Genomic DNA, 16,383 nt, shown 5'->3' on the forward strand with positions numbered 1-16,383 from the left:
CCCCCCCCCACTGTACTAGAATGCATTTCTAATGCCCCCCCCCCACTGTACTAGAATGCATTTCTAAAGCGCTCCCCCCCCCCACTGTACTAGAATGCATTTCTAATGCCCCCCCCCCCACTGTACTAGAATGCATTTCTAATGCCCCCCCCCCACTGTACTAGAATGCATTTCTAATGCCCCCCCCCCCACTGTACTAGAATGCATTTCTAATTCCCCCCCCCCACTGTACTAGAATGCATTTCTAATGCCCCCCCCCCCACTGTACTAGAATGCATTTCTAATGCCCCCCCCCCACTGTACTAGAATGCATTTCTAAAGCGCTCCCCCCCCCCCCCCACTGTACTAGAATGCATTTCTAATGCCCCCCCCCCCCCCCACTGTACTAGAATGCATTTCTAATGCCCCCCCCCCCCACTGTACTAGAATGCATTTCTAAAGCGCTCCCCCCCCCCCCCACTGTACAGGAATGCATTTCTAACGCCCCCTCGCTGTAATAGGATGCATTTCTAACGCCCCCCTTCACTGTACTGGAATATATATCTAACGCCTCCTCACTGTGATAGAATGCATTTCTAACACCCGATCACTGTGCTAGAATGCATTTCCAACGCCTCCTCACTGTGCTAGAATGTATTTCTAACGCCTCCTCACTGTGCTAGAATGTATTTCTAACGCCTCCTCACTGTGCTAGAATGCATTTCCAAAGCCTCCTCACTGTGCTAGAATGTATTTCTAACGCCTCCTCACTGTGCTAGAATGTATTTCTAACGCCTCCTCACTGTGCTAGAATGCATTTCTAATGCCCCCCCCCCTCCCCTCACTGTGCTAGAATGTATATCTGACGCCTCCTCACTGTGCTAGAATGCATTTCTAACGCCTCCTCACTGTGCTAGAATGCATTTCCAATGCCTCCTCACTGTGCTAGAATGTATTTCTAATGCCCCCCCCCCCTCCCCTTACTGTGCTAGAATGTATTTCTAACGCCTCCTCACTGTGCTAGAATGTATTTCTAATGCCCCCCCCCCCTCCCCTTACTGTGCTAGAATGTATTTCTAACGCCTCCTCACTGTGCTAGAATGTATTTCCAACGCCTCCTCACTGTGCTAGAATGCATTTCCAACGCCTCCTCACTGTGCTAGAATGCATTTCTAATGCCCCCCCCCCCTCCCCTCACTGTGCTAGAATGTATTTCTAACGCCTCCTCACTGTGCTAGAATGCATTTCTAACGCCTCCTCACTGTGCTAGAATGTATTTCTAACGCCTCCTCACTGTACTAGAATGTATTTCTAATGCCCCCCCCCTCCCCTCACTGTGCTAGAATGCATTTCTAACACCCGATCGCTGTGCTAGAATGCATTTCTAACGCCTCCTCACTGTGCTAGAATGCATTTCTAACGCCTCGTCACTGTGCTAGAATGCATTTCTAACGCCCGATCACTGTAATAGGATGCATTTCTAACACCCCCCCTTACTGTACTAGAATGCATTTCTAATGCCCCCCCCTCCCCTCACTGTGCTAGAATGCATTTCTAACGCCGCCTCACTGTACTAGAATGTATTTCTAACGCCTCCTCACTGTGCTAGAATGCATTTCTAACGCCTCCTCACTGTGCTAGAATGTATTTCTAACGCCTCCTCACTGTGCTAGAATGCATTTCTAACGCCTCCTGACTGTGCTAGAATGCATTTCCAACGCCTCCTCACTGTGCTAGAATGTATTTCTAACGCCTCCTCACTGCGCTAGAATGCATTTCTAACGCCTCCTCACTGTGCTAGAATGTATTTCTAACGCCTCCTGACTGTGCTAGAATGCATTTCCAACGCCTCCTCACTGTGCTAGAATGCATTTCTAATGCCCCCCCCCCTCCCCTCACTGTGCTAGAATGTATATCTGACGCCTCCTCACTGTGCTAGAATGCATTTCTAACGCCTCCTCACTGTGCTAGAATGCATTTCCAATGCCTCCTCACTGTGCTAGAATGTATTTCTAATGCCCCCCCCCCCTCCCCTTACTGTGCTAGAATGTATTTCTAACGCCTCCTCACTGTGCTAGAATGTATTTCTAATGCCCCCCCCCCCTCCCCTTACTGTGCTAGAATGTATTTCTAACGCCTCCTCACTGTGCTAGAATGTATTTCCAACGCCTCCTCACTGTGCTAGAATGCATTTCCAACGCCTCCTCACTGTGCTAGAATGCATTTCTAATGCCCCCCCCCCCTCCCCTCACTGTGCTAGAATGTATTTCTAACGCCTCCTCACTGTGCTAGAATGCATTTCTAACGCCTCCTCACTGTGCTAGAATGTATTTCTAACGCCTCCTCACTGTACTAGAATGTATTTCTAATGCCCCCCCCCTCCCCTCACTGTGCTAGAATGCATTTCTAACACCCGATCGCTGTGCTAGAATGCATTTCTAACGCCTCCTCACTGTGCTAGAATGCATTTCTAACGCCTCGTCACTGTGCTAGAATGCATTTCTAACGCCCGATCACTGTAATAGGATGCATTTCTAACACCCCCCCTTACTGTACTAGAATGCATTTCTAATGCCCCCCCCTCCCCTCACTGTGCTAGAATGCATTTCTAACGCCGCCTCACTGTACTAGAATGTATTTCTAACGCCTCCTCACTGTGCTAGAATGCATTTCTAACGCCTCCTCACTGTGCTAGAATGTATTTCTAACGCCTCCTCACTGTGCTAGAATGCATTTCTAACGCCTCCTGACTGTGCTAGAATGCATTTCCAACGCCTCCTCACTGTGCTAGAATGTATTTCTAACGCCTCCTCACTGCGCTAGAATGCATTTCTAACGCCTCCTCACTGTGCTAGAATGTATTTCTAACGCCTCCTGACTGTGCTAGAATGCATTTCCAACGCCTCCTCACTGTGCTAGAATGTATTTCTAACGCCTCCTCACTGCGCTAGAATGCATTTCCAACGCCTCCTCACTGTGCTAGAATGCATTTCCAACGCCTCCTCACTGTGCTAGAATGCATTTCCAACGGCTCCTCACTGTGATAGAATGCATTTCTAACGCCTCCTCACTGTGCTAGAATGCATTTCTAATGCCTCCTCACTGTGCTAGAATGCATTTCCAACGGCTCCTCACTGTGATAGAATGCATTTCCAACGCCTCCTCACTGTGCTAGAATGCATTTCCAACGTCTCCTCACTGTGATAGAATGCATTTCCAACGCCTCCTCACTGTGCTAGAATGCATTTCCAACGTCTCCTCACTGTGCTAGAATTTATTTCTAACAGCCGCTCACTGTGCTAGAATGCATTTCTAATGATCCCTCACTGTAATAGGATGCATTTCTAACACCACCCCTCTACTAGAATGCATTTCTAATGCCCCCCCCCCTTACTGTACTAGAATGCATTTCTAACGCCCAATCACTGTGCTAGAATGCATTTCCAACGCCCGCTCACTGTACTAGAATGCATTTCTAATGCCCCCCCCCCCTACTGTACTAGAATGCATTTCTAACGCCCAATCACTGTGCTAGAATGCATTTCCAACGCCCGCTCACTGTACTAGAATGCATTTCTAATGCCCCCCCCCCCCCTACTGTACTAGAATGCATTTCTAATGCCCGCTCACTGTGCTAGAATGTATTTCTAACGCCTCCTCACTGTGCTAGAATGTATTTCTAACGCCCGCTCACTATACTAGAATGTGTTTGTTTCGGTCTCTGTTCAAGAGACTCCCCATCATGTCCTATCCAGACATGAAGTGAGGGGGAAATCTCACTATAAATAAAAAAAGGACCCAAACCCCAAGAAAAACCAGAAGAGGTTCTAAGACTTCTCCGCTCTGACCAAAACAAATGAAAACATTGGCTGGGATTGGACTTAAAGAGGAAGTAGTACCTATAGGTAAGCCTATGATAAGACTTACCTATAGGTACTGTAAATATCTCCTAAACTTGTACCGTTTAGGAGATATTTACCTTTAATGCAGCCAGTGACGTCACTGGCGCATGCGCTCTGAAGGAACGGCTGATCGTGCCGTTCCTTCAGAGCCCCGTGCCGTGGGCTCCCGCGCGCGTGTGCGGGAGTGACGTCACCACGGCTCCGGCCAATCAGATGGCCGGATGCCGCGATCCCGGAAGATGGGCGACTGAACATGTCGCTCGTCATACAGGTGAGCGAGCGGCACGGCGGGGGCTCGTTCTAAGGTAAGTATTGCATAATGAGCTAGTATGCGATGCATACTAGCTCATTATGTCTTTCTCTTGCAGGTTGTAAAAAAAAAAAAAAAAAATTTTATACGAGTTTACAACCTCTTTAACACTTAAGCCTAGTACACAAAGGCCAAATGTCAGGCAGCTCTGGCCGGTTCAAAAGAAACTAGCTGACATTCAGGAAGTGTGTACTGGAGTCGGTCTGACAGAAGCCAGCTTTGGTCGAAGGGGCATGACCGAAAAAGGTCTGCCGATCAGCTCCCGATTAGCGCTCTCAGCCAATGGCTGAGAGCACTGACCAGAGTGCTCTGATGGGTGGCCATCCCTCTGTCATAACACAATACCACAGCATGGGAGATGGCTGTACTAACAGAGGATAGCTACTCCTGGGCGGTCAGTTATTTTTGTTGGTCAGCCCTACTGGTCTAGCCCAAACTTTTTTTTTAGCTTTAGATAGTATGAGGAAGGATTAAAACCCTGTGGGGCTTCTATTACTATCCAAGGCTTCATTAGAGAGATTTTCCCTAACAGTCCCAGTGACAATGATTTTGTCAAACACGAATGGAGATATAAAAGAAAAAAAAAAAAAAAACAACAAAAAACTGCAACAGGGACACAGACCTGAGTGAATCAAACCTGAGTGTTAGTGGTGCACTGAAATTAAAATTCTGGACTAAAACCGAAAATTAAGGATCCATGTGGCCGAAAACCAAAATAAGCATTTTTTAAGCAATATACTGTATATTTTTTTATGTTCATTTGCGCTTTTGCGTTAAAAAAAAAAAAGCTCAAGAAAAATGAATAAAATGAATAAAAGAAATTCTATGTAGGTCTTCACACTGGTCCTGTTGCGCTTCAGTTGTGGTGTAACGCACCTCCCCGATGAAATGCATGCGCGGCAAAATCACACACGTTTTTTCATTGGCCATTATTGGCACCTTTTTTCTGTTGCAAAAACGCCAATCATTTTTGGTGGCGAATAGATCTGTGCATTCCAAAATTAGTATATTTCTGCCTGTGTCGCTTTTGGGAGGAGACCAGTCAAAATTCTAGCAGTTGGTGGCCCTGTTGGTATCCTTCCGTTCATTGTCCTTTGATTAGAAAAATGGAAGAAACTGGGGGGTGGGGGGGGGGGTGGAGTACTGATGGCCAAACCGTGGCAGTATCCAATCAGATCCAAGCACTGTTTGAGTATTCTGGCAGCTGTAGGTGCCGTCTGCCAGAGTACAATAGTCTGCAGGAAAGATTTGTCCAGCCACAGTAGAGGACCTTTCCTGAATCTCCTACACTGATACAACGCTTCCTCCAGCCCGCACAGCTTATGTGCATACAAATGTGAGTGTATATGCTTTTGGATATTGAATTAAACAGTTTTTATACAGAGAGCATTAGAGGTTTTTCCTGTGATTTTATGACTGTGACCGAGTCAATCAGGGAGGACAGAGCCACCTAATTGTCCATGCAGTGATCAGGGCGTACTCGGATCGAATGAGAAGATCAAGCATACCCCCTTGTTTGAGGTTGTAAAGCTGATTTTGACCCAGTGGTGACACATGGGTCGAAATTTAAGGTGAGAGGCCATCCGTCATTGGTGGTGGGATCGTGAGCACCTTAAGCATCCATAGCGGCAGATGCACATTTTCTGGGCACTAAAGAGACGGTCTATCCCTATTGAGAATCACTACCTATATTCATATTGGACTAGCACTTTATATATATTTTTTCACTTAACTTGTATTGTATATCCATTATTTATATCTATATGTGATGTGTTTTAGTTTTTGAGGCACTTCATATTAGTGTTCCATCTGAGGTGGACACATTATGGATTATGCATATGAGTAATTCTACTGATCTATTGAGATATGTATTTATCCTTATCGGTATAGCATTTTGATTATTTGCAATATTTGCACAGTTTAGCACTTTATTCATTTCCCCTAGCACCTTACTGTCGCGCGATATCACTTTATTTATTTGATTATTTTATTTCATCCACATTGTTTAGCATGATTGGGGAAATCAAGAGATTGCTCTTGTTCAGCCACTCGTACAGTTAAATATGTGCAGAACGGAAAAATTTGTTTAATTTCGGATAGATTTGTTATATTACTAATTTTGTTTCATTGATATATTTTTTAGAAGCCGGCCGCCGTGTCCTCAACAACCAATGATCTATCAGCTGTAAGCGCACATGCCCGCTGGGAGCTGAAATGTAAAACAAAAGAATGCTGGCAATAAAAAATTCAGAAAAAAAAAAAAAAAAAAAAAAAGAGGGGGACCCCTAAGGGTCTGGTATGGATTTTGAGGGGAACCCCATACCAAAAGATTAAAAGCTTGGGCATCTGCCATTTTTTCATTATTTAAGAAACCCCCGCAGACCCAAACAACCACTGGTCAGGGTTTTGGGGAAGAGGCCCTTGTCCCCATGTTGAGGGCATGAGGCCTGGTATGGTTCAGATTGGGGGGGGGGGGGGGTGCTCGCTCGTCATCGATCCCCCCTTTCCTGGCCTGCATGCTCAGATAAGGGTCCGGAATGGATTTTGGGGAGCCCACGCATTTTTTATTTTTTTTGTTTTGGCCTTAAAATCCATACCATACTCGAAGAACCTGGTATGAATTTGGGGGAATTGCCAGCATTCTTTTGTCTACATACCAGCTCTCAGCGGGGAAGACCGCTGACAGCTGAGTCATCGGTTGTTAGGGACGTGGCGGCTGGCTTCCCGACTCTCTCCTCAACAACCAGCTCCTCTTCACACAGGACTCGAATCGTTCCCAAAAAAAAATTGGAATCCATTAGATAATGAATACAGGAGATGGAACTAAACTAATTTCCGAATCACCAAAAAATGTATCCGAATTTGCATTCGGAATGAACCGATTTGCACATGTCTCCTTACATTGTGTGGCCAGCTGAAACCTTCAAGCCCCCTGGAGACACCCAATTCTTACAGTGAGCTTTTAACACCTACCCTCATCCACCAGCCCCTTACCTAACCCCCTAACCCCTAAATTGAGACTAATAACGACCTAACACTTAAATTAAGCCACAACACTAACCTCTCTTCACCTTTGCAAGCTTTATTCTAAGCCAAGAGCCACTACATTCCTAAAAAACCAACACCAAAATCATGCAGGGTCAAAATCCTAGAGACAGAAGAACCCAGTGGAACACTGTAACCACAATACTTAGACAACATGTACAATCATAATTCAAGTTGCTTGACACAAATACCAGTCCTTCCTCAACATTCCACTTAAAAGTACAATAGGCATTAGATGCCATAAGTCAAGCCAGTATATATTAGACAAACAAGCAAGTAGCATGCCATACGCTTACTAGCTTTTCATCAAAAATGACAAGTAAGAGAAAAATGTCATCTACAATGCTTAGTGTATGAATGAAACATGCTTCTTAGCAGTTCAACAGTGTATAATTAATGCCATGGTAAGAATGTTTTTATGGTGTGTTTTGGTGAGTTTTTATTGCCATCAAGTTCACAATGTAGGTGGGCCGCCTTTTAATCCCTCCGCAGACAAAAGCCCTAAATAAACACAGATCCCTTCCTGGGAAAAAAGTCCACTTCGGTTAAATGGCAAGGAAATGAGTAAATCATTAGTAATCTTTAAAGCCAAAGCTATAAACTCAAGTTACCTTAAAGTTAAAATGAAAGTGCCTTGCGAAATTCTCCAAAGTTCTGAAGCAGATAGAAATCTCAAGCTCTCAGCTCCAGACTAGGCGCCAGCTGATAAACAAACAGCTTCGAGTCAAGACCGAGAGAAATCCCAGCTTTTCAATTTAATGGTTCTGGTGAAGACTATTTATTGCCTTTCCTATGTTCCCTCACTTAGTGGCAGAAGAAGAAATGTAAACTCATCATTATCTCTTTGGGTCCCATAAGGGGCAAAGATTACTTTCATTTAGAATACCTGTAAAGAGAATGGGTATTGGCTCTGCTCTTTGTGCAATATGCTAATGTGATGTATCACACTTCAAAAATGTGAAAACGAATGTACAAACTATATGCAAAAAAAGTGCATGTGCTAAAAGAATATATAAAATGCTGGGCAATAAATATAAATTATATACAAAGAGTGTGAACATCCAGCTGCTTTAAATATTATGTGCATTAGACGTGTGTTAAACCAAACTGATCTCTGCGTAAAAGAACAGTCCATTAATTGGTCCAAATATTCCAGCTCGCTTTGCTGGTCTCCTTAAGGTGGTGTCATTATAAACCGCCGTGTTTCTGATTATTGCAATCAAGGATATGTGCAACCGCATGCAGTGTGCCTGGGGTCTCTACTTGTGCCCCCTCCTGCTATTGCACTAACCAGACATCTTTCTCCTTTCAACAGGGGTATCCAGCTTTTACAGCTACACCCGGCTGTATATCTCCGGAAACCTTTTCTTCCAGTCCCCAGCGGTATCAATCGTACATGTAAATGGCAAGAGTAAACCCCATAGTGTGCTCCTGATGACGTCGGAGTGGGGAAACGCGTCGAGCGGAGTCTAGCGTCATTGCGTCGCCTCGGGTTTAGGTCAGTGGAGTGCACCTGCTTCTGACACAAGCGGATTGTTTCTTTTTAAAGAAATTTAAGTGCACTATTATGTCCTTTGAATGAAGACTTTTACACAGATTCACACTATGGGGTTCACTCTTGCCATTTACACGTACTATTGATACCACTGGGGACTGGAAGGAAAGTTTGCCTGAGATATACAGCCAGGTGTAGCTGTAAAAGATGGCTACCTCTGTTTAAAGGGAAAAAATAAAAAGACGTCTGGTGAGTGCAATAGCAGGAGGGTGCAGGAGTAGAGACCTTGATTGCAATAATCAGAAACACTGCAGTTTATAATAATGACACAACCAGCAAAGAGAGCTGGAAAATTTGGATTAATTAATGGACTGATCAGTTTGGTTTAACACACGTCTAACGCACATTTTTTTTTAATGCAGCTGGATGTTTACACTGTTTGGGCATGTGTATTTAGCACCTGCACTTTACTAATTATTGTAAATGATAGATTATATATTATATATATATATATATATATATATATATATATATATATACACACACACACACACACACACACACACACACACACACACACACACACACACATACACACATATATATTCCAGAATGTTATATATTTTTTTAGCACATGCACTTTTTTCCATATAGTTTGTACATTAGTTTTCACATTTTTGGAGTGCGATACATCACATTAGCATATTGCACAAAAAGGAGCGCCAATACCCATTCTCTTTACAGGTATTATAACATACACTACCTCGGTAGTAGTCATTAGGGAGTCAGCAGCTCTACGCAGATTTAGCACCTTCTCACACGTTTGTCCATAGCGCAGACCCCTACTATTATTATAATTATTACTATTATTCTGGATAAAAATGAGAATCGCGATTTTTTTGCCTGGTAAAAAAAAAAATCACGAGTCTCCCAATTCTCGGCGTAACATTTTTTACATTATACAAAAAAATTAGACTAACTTTACGGTTTAGTTTTTTTAAATTCATGAAAGTGTATTTTTTCCCAAAAATACTGCGTTTAAAAGACTTCTGCGCAAATACAATGTAACATAAGATTGCAACAATCGCCATTTTATTTTCTAGGGTCTCTGCTAAAAAAAATTATATGAAATGTTTGGGGGTTCTAAGTAATTTTCTAGCAAAAATACAGATTTTAACTTGTAAGCAACAAGTGTCAGAAAAAAGTTTAGTCTTTAACCACTTAAAGAGGAAGTAAACCCACCTCTGACACTTTTACCTATAGGTGAGCCTATGATAAGGCTTACCTATAGGTACTGTAAATATCTCCTAAACATGTATCGTTTAGGAGATATTTACCTTACATGCAGCCAGTGACGTCACTGGCGCATGCACTCTGAAGGAACGGCCGCTGGTGCCGTTTCTTCAGAGCCCCGTGCCGTGACCGTCGGCTCCCGCGCGTGCGCGGGAGTGACGTCACCGCGGCTCCGGCCAATCAGATGGTCGGATGCCGCGATCCCGGAAGACGGACGACTGGACATGTCATCCGTCATACAGGTGAGCGGGCGGCACGGTGGGGGCTCATTCTTAGGCAAGTATTTCATAATGAGCTAGTATGCGATGCATACTGGCTCATTATGGGTTTCTCTTTCAGGTTGCAGCAAAAAAAAAAAAAAGTTTCATGGGTTTACAACCTCTTTAAGGACCAGGCCTATTTCTGACATTTGTTGTTCACAAGTTAAAATCAGGATTTTTTTGCTAGAAAATTACTTTGAACCCCCAAACATTGTATATATATATTTTTTTTTTTACCAAAGACTCTGGAGAATAAAATGGCAGTCGTTACAATATTTTTTGTCACGCGGTATTTGCGCAATGGTCTTTCAAACGCAATTTTTTTGGGGAAAAAATACATTTCACTACATTTAAAAAAAAAAAAAAAAAAAAGGGCTCTTTCGCATGGAGCGGACCGCTCCGGTGCTTTTTTTTTCTCTCTCACGGAGCGGATGACACTTGTGTCATCCGCTCCGTATGTCCGCATATCATCCCATCCGTTTGCGGATGATATACGGACATAATGTATGTCTATGGGGATTGCGGATGTCAGCGGATGACACCGCTGACATCCGATTTTGCTTCCTTTCCGTTTTTTCAACGGAACAAAAATAGGGTTCTGTTCTGTTCCAAAAAAACGGAACAGAACTGAAAGGAAGAACATCGGATGTCAGCGGATGGTCATCCGCTGACATCCGTAATGCCATTGACATACATTATGTCCGTATATCATCCGCAAAAAAATAGGATGATTTGCGGACATACCGGAGCGCCTGTGTGAAAGGGCCCTAAAACAGTAAAGTTAGCCCAATTTTTTTCTATTATTCTATTATATGTGAAATTTAATGTTACACTGAGTAAATCGATACCAAACATGTAATGCTTCAAAATTGCGCACACACTCGTGGAATGACGACAAACATTGGTATCTACAAATCTCCATAGGTGACGCTTTAAAAATTTCTACAGGTTACCAGTTTAGAGTTACAGAGGAGGTCTAGGACTAGAATTATTGCTCTCTCTCAAAAAGACCTCAGATCTCACATCTACACTAAAAAGAAAAAAAAAAAAAAAGTAATTAATTTTTCCCCCATCAAGAGAAAAATGGGCCCTTTAAGGCCGTTGGGAGGAAGCGATGTATGATGTCGCTCCGGTCCTCCAAAGCCATAGAAAGTGGCAAAGCCAGCTTGCCCTCACTCGACTTCCTGCCTAGGAGGGGAAAGGACTGGATTCCTTTTCCTCACCACCGATGGCTCCGGTAAGCAGGGAAAACTACCAGGAAGCAGTGGGGGGGTGTCACCTCTCTTGCCGCCCATAAAAGTGATCCCACGGTGAATCCGTCGCTGGTACCACTTTTATGTGAAAGAGGACCGCACACTTAGTAAAAAAATACCGGGGTTATAGCAGCTATCTGGGTTGCTTTGGACTTTATAAAACACAGTGGACCTACAACAGCAGATGACACGGCTCCCAAAATGATCACTGACTGTGGAAACCTCACATTGAATCTCATGCAACTTGAATTCAGTGTCTCTCCACTCTTCCTCTAGTCCAGGACCTTGATTTCCAAATGTAAGGCAACATTTTCCACAGTCCATGATGCTTTGGGGGGCCAGGTCATCTTCTGTTGGTCCACTGTGTTTTATCAAGTTCAAAGTCAGTATGCTTCTCTCTGCTGACCAGCTTTATGGAGATGCGGATGTCATTTTCCAACAGGACATGGCACCGGGTCTTATGTATTATTCAAATATATTATTCTAATTTTCTGAGATACTGAATTTTGGGTTTTCACCAGCTGTAAGCCACAATCATCAAAATTAAAATAAAAATAAATGTTTGAAATATAACACAATGTGTGTAACACATCTATATAAAATATATAAAAGTTTCACTTTAATAGAATTACTGAAATAAATTAAACTTTTTGATGATATACTACATCTATGAGATTCACCTGTACATTCACTAACCTAGAAATAGGAATTTCCTCAAAATGCCTATTTGGTCAAGGAAGGATTGAGAGAGAGTTTGCGTCACGCACACGTGCGCGCGCACACACACTCCCCCTCAATCAGCTAACACTCCTTCCTGCTATGTTAAAATCATTCAGCACATTCACAATAAAGGAAGGGAAGCTTGTGAACCAATTACAGCTATCACAATGAACACAAGGTACAGAATCACTCTGATTGACTCTGTACATAGTGACTGTGTGTGATTTGAGTCATACTCGTACGCTTTAGCCATCCAAGTGTGTTGCCTGAAGTACCATTTTAAAAACAGCACTTCAAAAAATACACATCCTGTTCCCATTTTTTTTCCCCACAAACCTGGGTGGTACAACACTTCCCATAGCTGTTGCCCAGGGTCTGAGAATGGAATACTGATGCACACCTCCATGTTTCGAGCAATAACTACAGCAGTTCATTCCATGCCTGTTAATGGTTCTGTCATTTTTCAGCACTAATATATATATATATATATATATATATATATATATATATATATATATATATATATATATATACACATACATACATACATACATACAGTACTTAACCGTGACCCTTGAAGCTTCAACTGAAACCAAAGATGCAACACATAAAGTAGACAGTATTATACAGTACACATGGTGCGGACTTACCTCCAGAGACCGGTGCATCCATGAAAACAGCTCCCATTTTTTCCACTGCCTTTGCCAGTTCTTTTGACACTGCTGGGTCAATGGTACTTGAGTCAATCAACAAAGAGCCTTTCTTCACTTTTCTGTAAAAAAAAAAAGAAGAAGAAGAATTCTCTTTAACAGTCTAACTTTCCAGAAGCACAACCTCCATTTAACAAGCACCGGTATCTTTGCTGTACTGTGCTCTGTACTTTTGTTATCAGTGTTTTCATAAAGTTTCCAAAGATTGGAAATGGAGATGAGCATTGCCATTAAGGTGTTCAGCAAATTTAAAGGCAAAATGTTTACATACACATATGTAATGCCCTCCAAAAGCTACATTGGGCTCACACGCCACTGATTGATGACTGTTGTTATATGGTAACAATTAGGTTATTTTTATTCAATACTCTATGCTTCTTGTACAGCACGTTCTAAAGTCAATAAAGACAAAAAATGACTGAGGCACAACTTTTTTAACATTTCCTATGACTGTTGACTTAAGTATATCTAAAAAAGTAAACAACTTAAAAAGGAAAAATATGGGCAAATCTTTTGGCCCTAGTTCTTCTTTGGATCACAGGAACTTCTGTGACCAGTTTTCAGCCGATCGTGGGCTAAAGTGCACTGTCGGCTAACGTTATTCAGCCGGTCCAGGCTCTGGATTGATCCTGACTTTACAGTTGGGACCCACCGAGATGCCTGGACCGCCAGCTGGCTCAGCCTTTTAACGAGCTGTTGGTAGACTGAGCCAGCTGCTCCGGGCCCTTCCACAACCCACCCCTCTAGTGAGCGCTGGAGGGGCAGAGCAGAGAACAGACTGACAATCACCGCTCTCTGAGTGGAGGGGAGAATCCAGCAATCAGCAGGGTTTGATTGCTTAGCTCTCAGTGCAGAGGCAGCGGGAGACAGATGCAGCATAGGATAGATGCTGCATCCACCTAGGCGAGTATAATTTTTTGATTTCTGGAAATCCATACTTCTCTTTTAAAATCCCCAAAAAAAAAAAAAAAAAAACGTGAAGATGTTACATTTTTCCAGTCCTTCGATGTAGTGGCTGCTTATTTTTTCTCTATGTTCACCTGGTCATCTGGCCAGTAACACACTTCCTTTCCAAAAGTGACACTCACTTACTGTATTGTAGCTTTAGAAAAGTGGAGTTACCGGTCTAGGACAGACAGAATATTAGCACTACAGAACACCTCCCTCTGTACTCCTTGCCATACCTTGCTATGACTGCTTAACAAAATATGGCAGGGTGCACAGGGCAGCATTGAATTTCTAGTACCCATTCTTCATCCCACTTCCTGTAGGTTCAAGGGGACTGCCCCCTGCTCTACAGAAGAATGCTGCAAAAAGTAGGATTCTCCATAAAACCAATAGAATGAAAAAGACTTACCCTAAAATTGCTTAATACCCAAAAAAATAAAAATTCTGGGTTTCCCATTTCCAGCCCTGACGCACTGTTTCCTATGACATAGCATGAAACATAAGAGCTAAGCAGCTGACATTTGCATAGTTAGTCAGACGTATTTGAATGGCTCAGCCAACATTGGAGCAGTGTCAATATTTTGCACATACAAATGGCTTAGTCAAATCAGCCGCATAAATACCTACTTCAAAATTCCATTTGGACCTGTGTAGGCATCAATGGCATTCAAACTTGATGGCAACATAGTGATAATTCTGTCAGCCTTATCAGCAACGTCAGATGGCGATTCTACAATCTAGAGGGAAAAATAAATAAATAAATGTAAATCTATAATTTCTTTCTTCTGGTTTCACAAATGTATAATAATATGCAGGGCTGTCTTTAATACTGATTGGACCCTGGGCAAACATTTTAATGGGCCCTCCCGAATCCACTTATCAACTATTTGCAGGAAGTGCAATCTCAAGGGGAAGCTGCCTTGGGCCACACAACAATGACTGGGCCCGGGGCAGCTGCCCCTTTTGTCCTGTCTTAAAGACGGCCCTGATAATATGTAAAATGAATTGGGAGTAGAATGATGCATGGTCAAATGGATAAACGTACTTTTTCATGCTCACACTGCAGACATACACACATTGATAATCTCATATGAAATAGAAAAATGCACTGCCTTGTGAATAAATGTACACGTCCACAATCAATCATGTAAGTAAAGGAAGGATAAAGCTTTCAGTATGTAGAAAATGCAGTTACCAGGAGCAGCCAATACGATTTCATACTTCTGTACTAAGACTCTATTCACACTTGTGCAACTCCACAGTAGTGCTATTTCAATTGCAACTTTGAATAGGTGCGACTTGGGCCTTGACTGTAGCACAACGGTAAGGCGTCATTTTTATGCAACTTCTGAGAGTTTACATTGCAGTCTATGGCATTCAATTTTAATATTGCTGCAGCTTTAAGTTACAAAGATTTGAACGGCTTCTATTAAAATACATGGGCTGTGGCTTGTCATGCCACTTTGGGTGTGAATGGAGCCTTTGTTCATATAAAGCTGAACTCCAGGCAAACAGATGAATACACCGTTTAAATAGATTTATGGAAGTTATTGTACCCAATTTTAAAATTTTTAATATTTTCCCAAGGTTTCCATTTCTCTGTGATTTAGCACAGCTATTTTCTTCACCCTTCAAGTTTCCATTTCATTCCTAGGGTTTTCAAAAAACGGACAACAATATAAATCCACAGTAGCTTCTTTTACTTTTAAAGCTAAGGTAAACAACCTGGAGCAAGACGTTGATTGGTTGCTATGCACAGCAGCTCTACATTCTGTATGCTTCGATTTTAGTAAATTCCCCCCAATTTATTTTTGCTCATGCTATGAACATAAAAACTGCTCAACACTGGAGTGCGTTAAAAAATGCTTATCAAAAAATGCTTATGCAAAAAAAAAAAAAAAAAAAAAAAAACACACCACATACACAAACACACCATACATCACCTGAAGTGCATTTAATGCACACTATTGCAAGCTACATGCAATGGATATGGTGTGAATCCAGCCTCAAGCGTGCGTAATAAGGCTTTGTTTACACCCAATATGTTAAAGTGGAATTTCACCCAGTTCCTCTAATTTTTGGCACTTGATTTTTTTTTGGAGGGGTGGTGGGTATACTTGGTTTTGGCAGGTACCTGCTCCCACTTCCAGTCAGATTGCCACAGCGATTTGAGTGGAAATGAATCCCCCTCCCCTGCAGTCTTCTGGGACAGGTCACAGGTCCCAGAAAGCTGCAGGACTATCCACAAAGCATAGAGCGACTTGCGTTTGCGCAGTGGGAAGCTAGCTGTAAAGCTGCAGTCACAGCCGACTTCCCAAAGTAAACATGCTGGCACCTGAACCTGAAGATATGCGAAGTGCGGACTCTGGTAAGGACTGTGCATCCGGAAAGTATTCACATTGCTTCACTTTTTCCACACTTTTTATGTTACAGCCTTATTTCAAAATAGATTTAGTCCCTTATTTTCT

General features: G+C 42.6%; 1 protein-coding gene across 1 annotated transcript in view; it reads right to left on the reverse strand.

Moving 5' to 3' along the window:
* Positions 1 to 16,383, reverse strand: part of HIBADH (3-hydroxyisobutyrate dehydrogenase) — a 245,004-nt gene that overhangs the window by 171,613 nt on the left and 57,008 nt on the right. Inside the window, exons 3-4 of the mRNA XM_082257736.1 lie at positions 14,543 to 14,652; positions 12,908 to 13,029 (exon numbers count right to left, since the gene is read on the reverse strand). Coding sequence (XP_082113862.1) covers positions 12,908 to 13,029; positions 14,543 to 14,652 — 232 coding nt within the window. The remainder of the gene's footprint in view (positions 1 to 12,907; positions 13,030 to 14,542; positions 14,653 to 16,383) is intronic.

Source organism: Pelophylax lessonae (assembly GCF_965119305.1).
Source record: "Pelophylax lessonae genome assembly, chromosome: 5".
In the NCBI taxonomy this organism is placed as follows: Eukaryota; Metazoa; Chordata; class Amphibia; order Anura; family Ranidae; genus Pelophylax; species Pelophylax lessonae.